The sequence below is a fragment of the Temnothorax americanus genome, unplaced genomic scaffold (genome assembly GCF_048541705.1).
Source record: "Temnothorax americanus isolate GAGA-0224 unplaced genomic scaffold, ASM4854170v1 Scaffold26, whole genome shotgun sequence".
NCBI lineage: Eukaryota > Metazoa > Arthropoda > Insecta > Hymenoptera > Formicidae > Temnothorax > Temnothorax americanus.
In genome coordinates, this window is record NW_027509401.1 from 1,259,497 (window position 1) to 1,276,384 (window position 16,888).

At 43.7% G+C, this 16,888-nt stretch overlaps 3 protein-coding genes across 7 annotated transcripts in view; 2 read left to right on the plus strand and 1 right to left on the minus strand.

The window, feature by feature from the left end:
• Nucleotides 1–6,225, plus strand: LOC143899294 (BTB/POZ domain-containing protein KCTD3). Of its 5 annotated transcripts, none has more exons than XM_077409506.1 (11): nt 1–210; nt 451–764; nt 836–988; nt 1,120–1,308; nt 1,472–1,951; nt 2,170–2,286; nt 2,731–2,736; nt 3,937–4,076; nt 4,176–4,362; nt 4,526–4,804; nt 5,198–6,225. In XM_077409506.1, exons 1-11 carry the CDS (start codon nt 152–154, stop codon nt 5,401–5,403), a joined length of 2,130 nt encoding a protein of 709 aa, XP_077265632.1. In that variant the 5' UTR covers nt 1–151; the 3' UTR covers nt 5,404–6,225. The 5 variants fall into 5 exon arrangements, with proteins under 5 accessions (XP_077265632.1, XP_077265628.1, XP_077265629.1 ...); XM_077409502.1 differs by lacking the exon at nt 2,731–2,736 and adding an exon at nt 3,274–3,294; XM_077409503.1 differs by lacking the exon at nt 2,731–2,736 and adding an exon at nt 3,274–3,294 and having other exon boundaries at nt 5,204–6,225.
• Nucleotides 6,016–9,159, minus strand: Sras (Ras converting CAAX endopeptidase Sras). Its single transcript, XM_077409513.1, has 6 exons — nt 8,932–9,159; nt 8,141–8,246; nt 7,928–8,066; nt 7,619–7,855; nt 7,481–7,543; nt 6,016–7,403 (listed from the first exon to the last, which is right to left on the minus strand). Exons 1-6 carry the CDS (start codon nt 9,051–9,053, stop codon nt 7,171–7,173), a joined length of 900 nt encoding a protein of 299 aa, XP_077265639.1. The 5' UTR covers nt 9,054–9,159; the 3' UTR covers nt 6,016–7,170.
• Nucleotides 9,148–16,888, plus strand: part of Fbxo11 (F-box protein 11) — an 18,919-nt gene continuing 11,178 nt past the window's right edge. The window contains exons 1-7 of the mRNA XM_077409501.1: nt 9,148–9,749; nt 13,098–13,397; nt 13,664–14,455; nt 14,871–15,723; nt 15,803–16,023; nt 16,369–16,587; nt 16,668–16,875. Of these exons, the coding sequence (XP_077265627.1) occupies nt 9,659–9,749; nt 13,098–13,397; nt 13,664–14,455; nt 14,871–15,723; nt 15,803–16,023; nt 16,369–16,587; nt 16,668–16,875 (2,684 nt within the window). The 5' untranslated portion in view covers nt 9,148–9,658. The remainder of the gene's footprint in view (nt 9,750–13,097; nt 13,398–13,663; nt 14,456–14,870; nt 15,724–15,802; nt 16,024–16,368; nt 16,588–16,667; nt 16,876–16,888) is intronic.

Sequence of the window (16,888 nt, forward strand, 5' to 3'; positions counted from 1 at the left end):
AGCGTCAGTCGCGCGTGCGTAGCGGAGTCGCGTTGACACACGCATAACCTGTTAAAGGTTGTTTTTGGCTCGTAACGATTGTAAATCGTGACATCTCGACGATCTCGCGGGATATGAGTTGTCATTGTAAAAATACACGATAGCCCCGAGAATGGCTGCGCCTCATTTAGACGTGAGCGATATCGTTCACCTGAATGTTGGCGGCACCAGGTAGGTTATCATTCTCTCGTTTTTCCATCATCAATTTTTACTTAATGTCGTTAATTCCTGCAAATTAGAGTGTCGATTTATTTATTTATTTATTTATTTTATTTTAATTTTTAGATGTCATATTTTTGTCTTGATGCTTTTATTGATTTTTTAATTTTATGTTGGATTCAAATCCTATCGATCTACTAGATTTGTTTATTTTGATAGAAACGCACTCAAAAATTCTTTCTCTCTTTTCAGATTCTCCACATCTCGTCAAACTCTGACATGGATCCCGGATTCTTTTTTCACAGCACTGTTAAGCAACAGAATCGACAGTCACAAGGATGAGACTGGTGCGCTTTTTATAGATAGAGATCCGAAGCTGTTCTCCATCATATTGAATTATCTTCGTACCAAGGACATTGATCTGAAAAATGTAGATATTCGGACTTTAAGGCACGAGGCCGAGTACTATGGCATAACTCCTCTAGTTAAACGGTTGATGCTCTGCGAAGACTTGACTCAGTCATCCTGCGGCGACGTACTGTTTTACGGTTACTTACCACCTCCAAGTAAGTTAACCGTATTATTTATCATATATCATATATTGTGGTAAATTGTAACGGCTCTGTTTACTTTAAAGGCATACCGCTTCAAGAACCGGTTGCAGTAACATCAAATGTCAGTGACGTATCGGTTCATATTAGGGTTAGTTCCAGCTCAAGCTCTAGAGTCGAAGGACCATCTACCTCGCAATCTGCAACGACCCCTAACTCCACCAATCAAAGTACTAATGGTACTTATCAATTTTTATCAATGACTTTATTATTAATTGAAATACATGCATCTGAAATAGTTAATTTGTGTGCAACAGTCGAATAACGCAACAGTAAAGAGAAAACTGACAAGGAATTGTTTTTTCGACAGGTCCACAAAATCACAAAGGAGCACTGGGGACGCATATGAGAAACTCCTCTTTAGATTATCGATTGCCACAACGCGGTCTCCCGCATTCTCGCACACCATCTTTAGATCTGAGACATGCTAGGAACAACTCGGCCGATCTGAATAAATTGTATAAAAACGATATCGGTCTAATATTTGGATCACAGCAAGGTAAGCGTCAATGGATCATTACTCCTCTAGAGTACGATACGTAACATAAAGATTACTCGTTCATAAAAAGATAAATATAGTAATAATGTTTAAGAGAAAATGAGATGCCCATCTTCCTTTTCGTTTTCCATTTTGAACATTAATGAAGCTACGTTGATTGCAGTTTCGTCATGGGTGGACCCTCTGAGAGTGCAGATCATAAAGGCGCACCACAACTGGATAGTGATCGCTTACGCACATTTCATCACGTGCTACCGGCTGAAGGACTCGTCTGGATGGCAACACGTGTTCACCAGTTCGCATATCGAGTGCATAATAGAACGCGTGGCGATAAACGCAAAAATGGGAAGTGGCGCGGACGGCAAGATGGTTGCGATCTCCTATGGAAGTCAAGTAAGACTTTGGGGCGTGTCCGAGGAAGGGATCAAGATCAACGTGGGCACGTTCAATTTAAACGTGCGTGTGGAATACTTGTTCTTCATTGGCAGCCAGTTAGTCGCGTTGTCGCCGACCGGAAAAATCGGTGTGTGGCACGCGATGACTCATCACTGGCAGATACAGGACGTAGTGCCCATCCTGTCATTTGACACCGCTGGATCTTTCCTTCTATTAGGTTGCAATAACGGTTCCATTTATTATATTGGTAAGCAAGAAAAAGATATTACGTTTCTAAGTAAAATTCGCACAATCAGTAAAAAATGTAAAAATTATATTCCAAGCCTAAAAAATGTTTAAAAGTATTTGGAGATTGCTAAAAGAATATTTAATATATATATATCCAGAGTTCTCTCTCTCTTTATATAAACCACTTTTTTAAATTTAGATTTCTGTTAATAATTTCGGTTACTGTATGAATTTCAGACATGCAAAAGTTTCCTTTGCGAATGAAGGATAACGACTTGCTCGTGACCGAATTATATCGAGATCCGAGTTACGATCCCATAACTGCAATATCTGTGTATTTGACGCCGAAAACTAGTAAGTCTCTCTTTATGCCTATTCTCATCTTAATATAAGGATCTCGACAAATAATAAGACATAGAAATTCGAGGTAAAACTTTTTTCCTTGAGAGGCAACTAGTACTATTCGTTAAGAAGCGATTTCAACGAGTGACATATTTTATCAAGATTGTTTATTGAGGCTGCTTAATGCAGAATGTAATAACAAACGTCACCGTCGCAACATATTGATTTCGCGATCATTATTTCACTCATGCTAAAATAAAATTAGTGTCATTAAATATATCAATCATTAATAATCACATAGGTGTAAATATAATTATTCTTACTAACCGGCGTTTATTTTATTCATTGAGATATTATAGGAATGTTATATGGTTTGATGTTGGTCCTTAAAGATATTAATGAGAGTTTATTATTACATTCTTTGCTTCATCATTTCTCGTACAACTGGATAAATAGCACAAGGCAAGTATGGGTCGATGTAAGCAGACTTTCTGCTTTCTCACGTCAAACTTGTACGTCAAAACGAAGCGTCGTTCGCCTTCATCTTTATGTTGATTGCATCGAACGTGAATCGTCCGACTAAATAGCAACGAACGTACATCCTCTTCCTCTCCAGATAGCATTAAGTTTTACATCGACGCACTGGCGCATAATTCTATATTTTTTTGCATAATTATATACAATAGAATATAAAAATAAATACTTATACATAGAAGCGTACCTGTCGCAAAGCACATTTGTTTTAGTAAAATCTGAACGCAAACTGGTACACGCGTCTCTTTCTATATGCCAAGTACGAATTCATATGAAACACTTGTGAAATGATATTAGAGACTAGCACAACCCTGCTATCCTTATGCGTTCCAGTTGTACTAACGCGATGTTCTCTCTCTTTTTATTTATTTACATTACTTTACGCAGTAGATTCAGTTAATCCAGATTTGTCTGTTAGAGCTGCTTGCTTGCTCTTTCTATTCATAGTAATATGTTCCATGCCAGCATCTGAGAGGGGAAAGGGAGGTAATAGAAAATATGGATCTTTGCTTGTGTACTTTTTTTCGTTGGTAGTAACAAATTTATAGGTAATTTTAACTTTTTTTAAAATTAAACCTATGAAAAAATTGGTTTTAAATAACACTAATTATTAATATCTGCACACGTAAACGTTATTGCTTAATTATATAAATGCCATTATAATTATATACATTATATTTTTTTCATAAATAGCTTCTGCTTATTGTTGCAATGTGCAGCATGAGAGGCATTGTGAGCTTCAAGACATCATATACATATACATATCACTTTTTATTAATAATACTCACCTGAGCACATATGTTGTTTAAATATTACGTCTCATATGTTACGTCTGTATTTTCAAAATCTTTCATTATTGTAGTTATTATATCAATAATTAATCTCTCTCCTCTGATACACTTAAAATTTTATATCTTATAAATTATGCACAGTACAGTATTGAATTTGATAAATACAGATTTAATTTGAAATAAAGATTTCAATTGATGTGTAATATTGTTAAATGTTATGTGTACGATCACACACAGATAACGATATGTGATATTTGTTCTAATTCTCAAAGTGTATCAGGTGGTTAATATGCAATATAAAACATATTCTTCTAAGAGTACATTACTCCCAATATAGGTCTCTGCGGAAATTGGATAGAAATCGCCTATGGCACGAAATCTGGAAGTGTTAGAGTAATCGTCCAACATCCCGAAACTGTTGGTCATGGTCCGCAGCTATTCCAAACGTTCACAGTGCATCAGAGCAGCGTAACCAAAGTACGTTCAGCACCAATATATACCCAACAGAGAGTTTTATATTAAAATTGTATATTGAATTACAATGTCGCGTTGATTTATGTGCGAATTATGCTACAGGTAACACTCTCGGAAAAATACTTAGTGTCGGTTTGCTCGGAATACAATCACGTCAGAAGTTGGGCGGTGACCAGATTTCGCGGAATGATTTCGACTCAACCGGGATCAACGCCCGAGGCAAGCTTTAAAATTGTTTCTTTGGAAGCAATTGATCCATGCGTCAGCTATAATGCCGGCAACGATTTTGGTACGTTGTAATATTGCAGCTCTTAACACTATCACCATTCTTTCTCCAATCTGCAATTATTTTTAAACAACAGTTTTTATTTCCATGTTTTTATTTTCGTTAAATATTTTTCAAGCTGTAAAAGTTTCTTTGATTATTTAATACTTGAATAAAATATACGTAGGACCATTCGGCGAACAAGATGACGAGCAAGTGTTCGTACAGAAAGTCGTACCGGAAACCGATCAGTTGTTCGTGCGATTAGCGTCAAATGGAAAAAGAGTTTGCGTAATACAGTCAGTGGACGGCAGCATTATAAGCTCATTCTATGTGCACGAGTGTGAAGGTTCTAGTCGCATGGGCTCAAGGCCCAGACGTTTCATATTCACTGGTCATTCTAACGGCACCATTCAAATGTGGGATCTCACAACGGCATTGGATCCGTCTTTCAATGCCACTCAAGGTACGTTACTCTCTCTCTCTCTCTCTCTCCCGTTGTAGTGACGTAACGGAATCGGCGAGCATGACTCACATATGTAAAATACCGCAGGAAGTACAGCAGAAAATTAACATAAATCATATATTTGAGAAGACCTTTAGAAAGCAAACTCTATTCATTCTATATAATATATATGTAACAGTAACTTTTCTTATAATAAAATTGATTTCTCTTTAGATCGTCAGATAAGACGATGGATAAGAAATGGCCTATATATGTAAATCATTGCAATTATCTCTTTAATGATAAATGTTAATTCTGTATAAATTTTTTAAAAGATTTTTTTTGTGATTGATGCATTTGATCTCGCTCAATTAAAATTTATTGCCAGATTTTTACAATTTCCATGTCTTTTAGCAACAGATACCTCCGGTGGACCTACGCCAGAGGAACTTTGGAAATTGTTGGATCAATGTGACCTGAGCAACAGCCATTGCTCAACGCCTTGCATCAGTCCATCTCCTTCGTTGCTCGCGGCTGGACCTAGGATTAAGTCAAGTAACGTATTATTTCTCAATCAATCGCAAAATCCAGACGCAACGCCTGGACCAAGTCAAGTGTAAGGATGCGCCTAATCGAGGTAATGTCGTGACAAAGTGCACGCAATCAGAATCTGCATTTATTTAGTTATTTATTTATTAATGACGCTATAAGCCGCCAAAAGTTGATAGCGGTAGTAACGTTCCTAAATCGCCACTTTTGCATTTTCAATGAGACCGGAGTTTACTATTTATCTACTTAAACAGTGCAATCTAAAAATAATATAGCAAAGGACATGACGGCATTTATAAACTCTGTAGCCATTAATGTTGAAATCATTATTTTAATAGGGAATTTGCTCTTGTGCGTACATGTGGATGTTTATTAAATTATTTTTAGGAAAGTTTATCACTTTTGAACATACCCTAGAGTATATTTATTTATTGTTATTAATATTGACGCAAAAAAATTTGTCTCGAAATTTACTCTTTAAGAAATTTGATAAATATCTAGGAGTTTAATTATACGTTTTATCTTGTTTACTATTTATTGTTCCAACGTGGCTATTAAATCCTCTTAAGATGGATCGATTTTACAATATTCGTATTGTTCTATGTAAACTTTTATATTTTGTCTCGTTAATAAGGTAAGGGAAAGAATAAACATTCGACAAAATCATGAACTGATAGATAATGTAAGTTGAATGTTCCGTTAGTTATATATTTTGTATCGATGTTATAAACTGAATCAGATATAAGAGACGATCATACACGAAATCATGTTATTTGCAACGTCGCTTTAATATCTCGCAACACATTAAAACAAGATCACCAAATACTTAAAAATTTTGATAGACATTTATTGTAAATCAGTGTAACTATCGTTGTACATAAATTTCTGTACAACGATTTTGCGTTTCGACGGTAAAACACTATTTCAACGTTGTATCATTATCAACATTTCACGCTCCGAACATTTAAGAAGTTGATTTTACCACTTATTTCTCGATCAAAGGTATACATTACGTATGCAATTAAAAGATTACACATAATCGAAAACTCGTTTCTTCGTATTAGACTCTCATTATATACATAAATACGTATAGATTTTACTGCACGTACAATGTATATGCGTTCATCTCGATGTACTTGTACATACATATATAAAACGTATAGTAATATTGTTGCGCGTAACCGCGTTACTTCTGTGATTTAAATAAACTATGTGTACGGCGGTATCGCTTATCGTTTGAATATTTATCACTGCCGTTGTACATATGGATACCATACACTATATATATATATTTATATTGACTGTTATAAAAGTAAACGATTAGAAAGATCGTTTCAGAAATTTTCTCAATATATAGATTGCATTAACTATAATAAACTATATTACAAAAATTTTTGTTTATAAAAATCTCTGTCCGAAAATATCGGTAACGTTTAACGGATCGTAATGTAATATTGCGGCATATAAATATGCACGCGGCAATTCGTAAATAATAATTTGCTAGATTCTTTGCATTTTGGTCTCGCAACCAAGTTCATATAGTTGACATTTGTGTAATCACCATTTCAAAAATTTAAACTCTCAGGCACAATAGTGACGTACTTTGTAACAATGTCGAACTGCGCGATCTGTTAAATTATAAGTATACCATTATCGAATACATAGTTGAAATTAGCCTGAAATAATTTTATAATTCCCGCTTCGACAGATAAGTATCGTACTCTGTTAGACATAAATACAAACATTCCACAACGATGTAAACCGGTGGAACAATTGCGGTAAATTCTGCGTAAAAACATTTAACGTTAACCTTAGTATTTGTTACGTCCTAATATTTGTTAGAGATCAGACGCGTCTCGTACAAAGAGTTTAGTCCAGAATAAATTATTATCGAACAATGATGGATGAGTCATCGGCATCAACAAGAAGCACCAGGCGACCAAGCCGATTACAAGCAGACACATTATCGCGGCCCTTTTCAGTGGATCCTTGTACGCCGCTATCTCAAAAAGATCAGGAAATCCCATGTGATTGCAGAACGAATGTGCGGCAAACGGTGCAACAACATGTCCTAAGGGAAAATGCAAATCTCTTCTTAAAACCTCTTTAACGTTTTCAGAGCAAGAAAAAGAAGTAAAATGATCCCACCTGTCCTCGCAAAGAGAAAGGCCGCGTACGCTCCAAATATCGTCGTGTACGTAAACTGGAAACCTAAGTTCAACGCAAATTATTTTAATTGGACCGACATCGGTAGATTCCCAGACGTCCCACATCCTCGAAACTTACAGGACATAAATATTGCGTGCTTGACGCTCATTCCCATCTTTACCCTCTCCACCACGTGATGAAAATGCGCCACCCCGAAGAACAAGGGGCACACGAATACGGCAGTAGTCGGGCTGAAGCATCGCAGGAGCAACGGCATCATGCAAGCCCTGAAAGTCCACTCCTCGGACAACGGAGCGACTACCTGATTTCTCCACCAAATTACAGTTCGTACGCTTTGCAGCCAATACACGGGCTCTAAAACAGAACGCACATCCGGTAACTTGTCGAGGACCGTCAGGCTCTCAGTTTGATTTCGAACCTACTAACCGGTGTACAAGTGCAACAGCCCGTTGAATCCCTGTAAACTCAAAGGACCTAGGAATAGGATCGTCGTTAAGAGCAACGATATTACAGTCGCCTGTATCAGACCCGACCATCGAAGGCCCAGGATCTCCCAGATGGTTGCCTGTTGGGTATAATAAAAATTGATCGTCTTATACAGGATAGAGCGCGTCTGAATCGTGCGCAAACGAGAAATACCTTTTGAAATACTTTCTCATCTAGTCCAAAGTACACTGGCGCTGGCGAGACGAGAGTTATGACGAGTATGCTGACAAATCGTTTCTTTATAGTCGACGGATGCTCTCTGAAACATAAACGTCAAAGTATGACGCGTAAAATCTTTTTTACGAGTGGATAGATCAATCACGCGTAACGTAACGCGCTAGAAATTGACGGTGTTGTAAATTTAAGTAATTTTTATACAAAATTACAAAGCGATCGCGTTAACTACTCCGTTAATTCTATCGTCGAAGTTACGAACGTCGTCGCGCTCGGATTCGAATATCGGCGCCAAACGGAGGCCGCTTATCGCGCGCTACGTAGATGTCACACGACGCGACGAACGCGCGTCCTCCTCACGCGGAGTCGAAGTTGTCCGTTTCCCCGGGCGGCGCTGGCGCCGCGACAGAGAGCGCCACCACGTGCGGACAACTTGCGTACCGCGCGCGTCGGTCGCGACTCGCGACAGTCACAGAGTACCCATCCGATCGGTGCGGGACGGTTCGCGATCTGATCGGGTAGCGGTTTACCGAACGGGCAACGAGGCAACGAGGCAAGTGCGCTCCGACGAGCCTCCTCCGCGCGAGGAGTCTCACTGGACGCTTGAAGGGCGATGGAAGGAGCGCGGGGGGGAACGGCCCGTTGACGTCGACGCCGTTGACGGTCGACGTCGAGACTCGAGAGAGTGTGCTGCGCGACGCCGCACGCCGCTACGCCGTTCGCCACCGCGCGGAGGACGCGAACACCGCTTGCCGCAACGCACCACGTACCTGCTGTACGGCGAACTCCAGACATACAGGCTCGCCACGTAGACGATCGAGAGCGCGAAGCACGCGAGGATCGGGAAGACGCAGGTCGCCGAGATATCGGTACTCCGTTCCGCGGCCTCCATAACTCCATAACCGATGTCGGTCGCCTGTGTCGCGCTCCACTGCGGAAGGGGAGCTCGGTAATAAGCTCCGAGGCGTCGGCGTCGGCGGAGTTCGCGGGGAAGAGAGAGAGAGAGAGAGAGAGAGAGAGAGAGAGAAGCGCCGCAGCCAGGCAGAGGGTTTGAGGCGGGGTGACGGGTCGGTATACTGACGGTGCGGGTCGAATGGGGGGTGGGGGGTGCACGGCCACGGCACGCACTCGCGGGGCAGAAACTTGTCCGATTGGCGGCTGCCCTCTGGGCCAGTCGGCGAGCAGATACCAAGAAGATGGCCGCCGTGCACGGTGGTAGTGTCGCTGTCGCGTAGTGTATCCTAAGCTTTTGGCAGCTTCTGCCGTGGGTGTCCGCCGACCAGGGTACCGCGGCGGCTGCCCGCGCGCCGGGGACGCCGGGAAGGGTACCGCCGGACCTCGCGCCCACCTCGCAGCCGCGGGAAGCGCGACGAGCCGCGATCGACGGCGGAACAGGAGCGGCAGGAGGAGGAGGAGGGGGCGGCGGAGAAAAGAGGAGGACAACGACGGACACGAGGACGACCGCCGAGGGCCGCCGACGATTCCGACGACCCGAAGATGCCGAGCGCGTCGTTCTCGTCGTCGCGCAGCTACGTGCGGAGGTCGCGTCGGAAAAACACAAACAGGATCCCCTTGCCGTCGAGAACGGGTAAGCGAGCGAGGGGCGAACGCGCGAGACGAAGAAGGAGCGAGTGAAACGAGACGAGTACGAGTACGAGGGAGCGAGAGAGCGAGGAGACAAAGACGGGTCTCCGCGTCGCGGCGACTCTCCGCCATCGGAACCGCGTCGAGATCCCGAGACGATCCCGGATCCCGGATCTCCACCGTCTCCATCGTGCCTTTGTTCCCCTGGACTACGGGCACGCGCTGAGTTTCCTGCTCGCTCCGCTGTCCGCCCATTTTCCCACGATCCTCGCTCTCTCTGGCTCCCTTTTCCCCCCGAAACCTCGCTCTCGCTTGTGGTAATATGTAATTCGGAAAGGTGCTGAAAAAAAGAGGCGACCTCGAACCGTCTGTGTCCAGTGATTTAAGAGTTAGGCGTGATCGTTATAGCAGTAATATAGGCTGTTCGCGAGCCGCGGCTACTCCGAGTATTTCTACGCGTCGCGGCGCTGAGGTTAGGTATAGCGTCGAATGTGGCAAAGCTGTCAATCGGAGGCTCGGGACTCGGGACGACTCGGCCTGAGTCGCGGTCGCAACTCGCACCCTCGCCCTCGCAGCTGCGAGCGACGAAGGGACTTTAGGCAAACCGTGGCGCCGACGTCAGACGACAGTCGCGTGTTTGATACCGTCAAACGCTCCGGATCCGGATCCGCGGCCCCTTTCGCGAATCGCTTTTCGGATTTGCGGGCAATTTCCGATTGGCAGCTACTAACGGCCATATTGCTTTTCGGTATTTGTGAATAATTTCTGATTGGCGGCTGCGCGTCCACGCCGTCCACGAGAGCCGGAGCACGGCAGCACGGCCGTGGACCCCGAGAGAGGTTGCGAGTTGCAACACTTTCTTTTTCTTTTCTTTCCGGAATGAGCTGCGGAACGCGGCGTCTCTTGACAATCTTGACTCTTAAGTACTCTTGACATCGCGGTGAACGGTATACGGATCATTTGATCCGGATCCCCGACCTTGAACGAACGCGAATCGGCGGATATTCGCAAAATCCGTAAAATCCCGAGTCGCGCGAGGACGCGAAATGACGAGGGGGAGAGGCGGGGCGCCCGCCGACGGGGAACGGTGAGCCGCGGATCACCGTTGCGATAACGCGTATCTCGCGGGCCCCGCGTGTCTCCGGAGCTATAATACAATAAGGGTTGAACGACCCCACACGGCGACACCGTCGAGGGAACGCGACCCTTATTGTAACGCAATATCGCGAGTGAAGCCCCCTCCCCCGCTCTCGATTGGAGAACGTCTGCTTTTGTGCGCCTCGTGCAGAAGCGGTCCCCGCGATTCGCCGATCGTATCGATTCGCGATCAATCCGCCGGAATGTCGGCTCTGGAGTCCGGAGTCGCCCTCTCCCTCCCCGCATTCATTTTTTTTCTTTTCTTTCCTTTCTCTCTTTTTCTCTCTCCTCGCTTCGTTCAATCGCCGGCGATCCAGCTGGAACGCGGCGCAGCTTGCGGGATACGCGTCGATCGGTGCCGAATTTTCCGGCGGCCCGAGAGAGAGAGAGAGAGAGAGAGAGAGAGAGAGAGAGAGAGAGAAAGAGAAAGGGGAAGAGCAACCGAGGAAGAAACGTTGAGAGAAGGAGAGCAGAAGCGAGAGAACAGACGACGGAGGCAACATGGGTGGACGAGAGAGAGCAAACATTCTTGATTGAGGCGTTCGAATGTTCGGAGAGGTTTAGTTATCATTTATTAGGCTGATTATTCGCACGCCAGGGTGATACTTGAAGTTCTTAGAAAAGTAGAAAGCACACAATGTATATCCTCTACGAGAATTGCAGATTGAAAAATTGATTAATTAAACTCGAATGTAACACATAGACTGTTATAGTTGGCACTCTCAAGTGAAATTAGATATATAAGAACAAAAACATTAGTATAGTTAGCACTCAGGTATTCGGATATTTGTATCACATTGTGAAATTAGATAAGAATATAAAAATGGTGTCACCCGATAAAACCTTGCTGTCGGTTCAACCGTGACGGGTGTGTTCGAGAATCTCAAGATTGCCGAATTTAAATCGCTCGCAATGTTCACCGACAGACGAGGCATTTAAAGGAGCTTTTTTGCAGAAGGAGAGGAAAAAATGCAGGGGAGGGAGGACCCCCCGACCCCGACGTCTGTTACGCGGCATCGGCGCCGGCGGTGCGGTCTCGAGTGACGAATTACCGGTGCTCCACTTTCGCGCGAGAGGACTCGGCGTGACCCGGAAACGCGATCGAGAGTATCCCCGGGCCCCCCGAAATCGACGCGCGTCTCTCGCGGATCGTGCGCTGCGTGCGTCCGCCGCGTGTGTCAGCCAGCTAGAAAGTGAAACGTCGAGAAACGCTGTTACGCGCGCGCGACGACGACTCGCCCGTGGTATATCGCGGTGCCCCCGTCGACGCGATAACGATTCGGCGATGAACGGAGAGAGACGGTAGTCGGAGCACCGGGCCCTGTTGTCCACGCGGGCTTCAGTTCTGTCAGCTTTGCGCTTTGGCGTGCCGGCGTGAATTTCGGTCTCGCGATAACGGAGATCGCGTCGATAGACGAAACGTATCGCGCGTGCTCGTGCATTCCATCGTAATCGCGTTACGCAGAGGCGCGTTATTGGAAAAGGTACACGCGGCGCATTGAAGTTTATCGTACGTACGATACGCGCTCTTTGACTTTGCGATACGTTTGAAACATTGGAAAAAATTTTTTTTTTTTTTTTTTTTTTTGAAGCGGCGACTCGTACGTACGTGCCATTTTCGTTGTTCGTGATTTCGTCATTGCGCATTGACGCGTAATTGGATTTGCGTGTCAACAATTATATTGAAATACACGTAATCGTATAACGTTGTTCTTTATTAACGGATTCTCCATGCGGGTTTGCGACATTATACACTTGACAATTTGTGCCCGCGGCATTTGTAAAACAAGGCCACCTCGTGTCACCGTGCAAATTTCTCTAATGATCCCTGGCTTGCTATAAATTACGCAGCAGATAGCGAATGCCTTTTGTTTATATAATATGATATACAACTGTGTGTGTGTATCAATATGATGTACAAGTATAATGTTACACAAGCTTATTCATGTTCGCGCAAAGAGACTGTATTCGAGAGAGATTGAAGAAACGGAAAAAGAGATAGAAAAATCTCAGAGAGACTGCTTTTTCTATCCTACGAATTAAATTTCTACAAATCTTGTGGAATAAAAACTTCCTTCTCTAAAACGGTCTTTTTCTCTTTTCAGGGAACTTTCAGAAATTCTATCATCTTTGAGGGGTTTATGAAACAAGTGTTCTCTCTCACCTTTTCTTTCTTGTTTTCCATTTTTCTAATGATCTCGTTTTGCGTTCATAGCCGAGCCATGCGATCTGCCGATATCGAATCAGCTCCTTCCAGTAGTAGTTGGCGGTGGAGGCGGAGGAAGTGGTGGACGAGGCTCGTCCCCTAGTGTATCCGGAGTGGCTGCTCCCTCCCCGTCACCTCAATCGCACTCGTCGCCGTATGACCTGAGACGAAAAAGTCCACCGCATCCAGATCCGGCGCCCGGCACGAGTTCCGCCCTACCGCCATCGGGTGGCATTGCCGCTACATTCGGATCGTCGTCCCTACCGGCGAGAAAGCGTCCGAGACGGACATGTTCGCTGTCCACGGACGGTACGTCTCGATATACGCGATTACTAACGTTTGACGTGTGGAATTAGAAATTGCTCTACGTATCGAAAGACAAAGGATCAACATATAATGGTGGATGTATCGTAAATATTAATGTTCTCGTAATAGTAATGATATATATGCAACGTAGAAATTCCAATGCTCCGTTTAACATCGTGCTCGTTTCTTGACACGTGGATCTTTAAAAATTCAACTCTGAATTCAACTATGTTTCATTAGATTTTACTAATTTTGATTTCTCGCGACAGGTATAAATACTAACACAGCGGCGCATTACCTCCAGTACGAGCTACCGGATGAAGTGCTGCTCACGATATTCAATTACCTTATGGAGCAAGATCTTTGCCGGGTATCGCAAGTCTGCAAGCGTTTCCAAGCGATCGCGAATGACACGGAACTGTGGAAATCGCTGTACCAGCAGGTCTACGAGTACGATCTGCCGCTGTTTAATCCAGCGCCATGTAAATTCGAATTCGTCTCGCCGGACGAGTCCGAGTACCAGAATCCGTGGAAGGAGAGTTTCAGGCAGCTATACAGAGGCGTGCACGTGCGGCCTGGCTTTCAGGACTTGAAGTTTAAGGGCCGTAACTTGCCGTACTTCAATACGGTTCAAGGCGCGCTGGACTACGTCGATGAGTACAGGAGCAACAGCGCCTCGGCAAACAGTGGGGCTACAGCTGCGGGCAGTCAGGGTTGCTGCAATAGCAATTCGCAAACAAACGGGGAGGACACATCGACGCAGCATTTGGTCTTTTTACACGCTGGCACGTATAGAGGCGAGTTCCTTGTGATCGACAGCGATGTAGCGTTGATTGGTGCCGCGCCAGGAAATGTCGCGGAGTCCGTCATTCTGGAGCGAGAGAGCGAGTCAACGGTTATGTTTGTGGAGGGTGCAAAACGCGCTTACGCTGGACATCTCACGTTGAAATTCACGCCCGACGTCACAAGTACGGTGCCCCATCACAAACACTATTGTTTGGAAGTTGGCGAAAATTGCAGTCCCACTGTCGATCACTGCATCATCAGAAGCTCGAGCGTTGGTAGGTGTATGCGTAATGTTTTTATAGACTGATATAAGATTGATGAAAAGGTTTTAACTAAAATTTATAACTTGAGATTTGGAATTATCTCTCGCCGTAGAAAAAACTTAAATAAATCTCTATGACTTTATAATAAAATGATTGCAAGATATATATATATATATATATATATATATATATATATATATGTATATGTATATGACTGTTCAATGTACATTACAATCTTTGAAAGAATAAAGCAAGTAATTTTCAAAAATTTCATACTTTGTGTGTGTGTGTGTGTGTGTGTGTGTGTGTGTGTGTGTGTGTGTGTGTGTGTGTGTGTGTGTGTGTGTGTGTGTGTGTGTGTGTTCAATACACAATATAAATAATTTAGAAATTGTATTCATTAAGATCACGTATTTTTAATTTTTAGTTGGTGCAGCGGTCTGCGTGTCAGGCGTCGGAGCCAATCCGTTAGTGAAGAATTGCGACATATCGGATTGCGAGAACGTCGGGTTATACGTGACCGACTACGCTCAGGGCACATACGAGGACAACGAGATCTCGCGGAATGCTCTCGCTGGCATCTGGGTGAAGAATTACGCGAATCCCATTATGCGACGGAATCACATCCATCACGGTCGCGATGTAGGAATATTCACGTTCGACAACGGGCTCGGTTACTTCGAGGCTAACGATATTCACAACAATCGGATAGCAGGTTTCGAGGTGAAAGCCGGTGCTAATCCTACCGTTGTTCACTGCGAGATTCATCACGGCCAGACTGGCGGCATTTATGTACATGAGAATGGCCTGGGACAATTCATCGACAACAAAATTCATTCGAACAATTTTGCTGGTGTATGGATCACGTCGAACTCTAATCCGACTATACGTCGGAACGAAATATATAATGGCCATCAAGGTGGAGTGTACATATTCGGCGAGGGCAGAGGTTTGATCGAGCACAATAACATCTACGGCAACGCGCTAGCTGGTATACAAATCAGGACAAATTCGGATCCGATCGTCCGGCACAACAAAATACATCACGGTCAGCACGGCGGCATTTACGTGCACGAAAAGGGCCAGGGCTTGATAGAGGAGAACGAGGTGTATGCCAATACTTTAGCAGGCGTGTGGATTACAACGGGTTCGACGCCCGTTTTAAGGCGAAATCGAATTCACAGTGGCAAACAGGTCGGCGTATATTTTTACGACAACGGCCACGGAAAATTGGAGGACAATGATATTTTCAATCATTTGTATTCAGGAGTACAAATAAGGTAATTGTCCCTTCCGAAAGGGTGTTTAAGCGAAATATAACGGTAAGAAAATCGGCTAAAATCGGTGTTTCTTCTCCAGAACTGGCAGCAATCCAGTAATACGCGGTAATAAAATATGGGGAGGACAAAACGGCGGCGTTTTAGTGTATAATAGCGGCTTAGGCTTACTCGAACAAAATGAGATTTTTGACAATGCAATGGCTGGCGTCTGGATCAAGACAGACAGCAATCCAACTCTTAAAAGGAACAAGATATTCGATGGACGAGACGGCGGAATCTGTATATTTAATGGGGGCAAAGGTAAAGCATTCTCTTTTTAGCAAGATTTTGGTAATAACTTTCCATTCGTTGACTAAGTAATAAATATTACATTCAAAATTCTTTTACGTAATTTTCTCTTCAAGTTGAACATATTTTGTCTGTTTTTACTAAAATTTATATTGGCCTCGATACATATTAAAATACATTGTAAGTAATTGATCTGAAAAATTAATGATTCTATAGTAACTGTCTAAACACTGATTATTATAAAAAGCACAATAAAAATTAAGGAATCCTTGCATGCAGATATAATGGATGAGATTGAATGCATTATATCTCATTGAAAATTAGACAGAATCGTGATTTTTGCGCGTCTCTCTACAGGTATTTTGGAGGAGAACGACATATTTCACAATGCGCAAGCGGGCGTGCTTATATCGACGCAATCGCAGCCGATCCTGAGGAGGAACCGGATTTTCGATGGCTTGGCAGCCGGCGTCGAAATAACTAACAACGCCACGGCTACCCTGGAATTCAATCAAATATTCAATAATCGATTCGGCGGTCTGTGTCTAGCGAGCGGGGTGCAACCGACGACTAGAGGTAAACACCACTCGCTTCCGGTGGCCAATTACCGGCGCTTTTAACAAGAAAGTATCGCACGCGCTCTTTTCTTTTTTTAGGCAATAAAATATTTAATAACCAAGACGCGGTGGAGAAAGCGGTTGGGAACGGCCAATGTTTATACAAAATCTCTTCGTACACTTCCTTCCCCATGCACGACTTCTACCGTTGTCAAACGTGCAACACGACGGATCGGAACGCGATATGCGTTAACTGTATAAAAACTTGTCACGCTGGCCACGATGTGGAATTCATCAGACACGATCGGTGAGCTCGTACG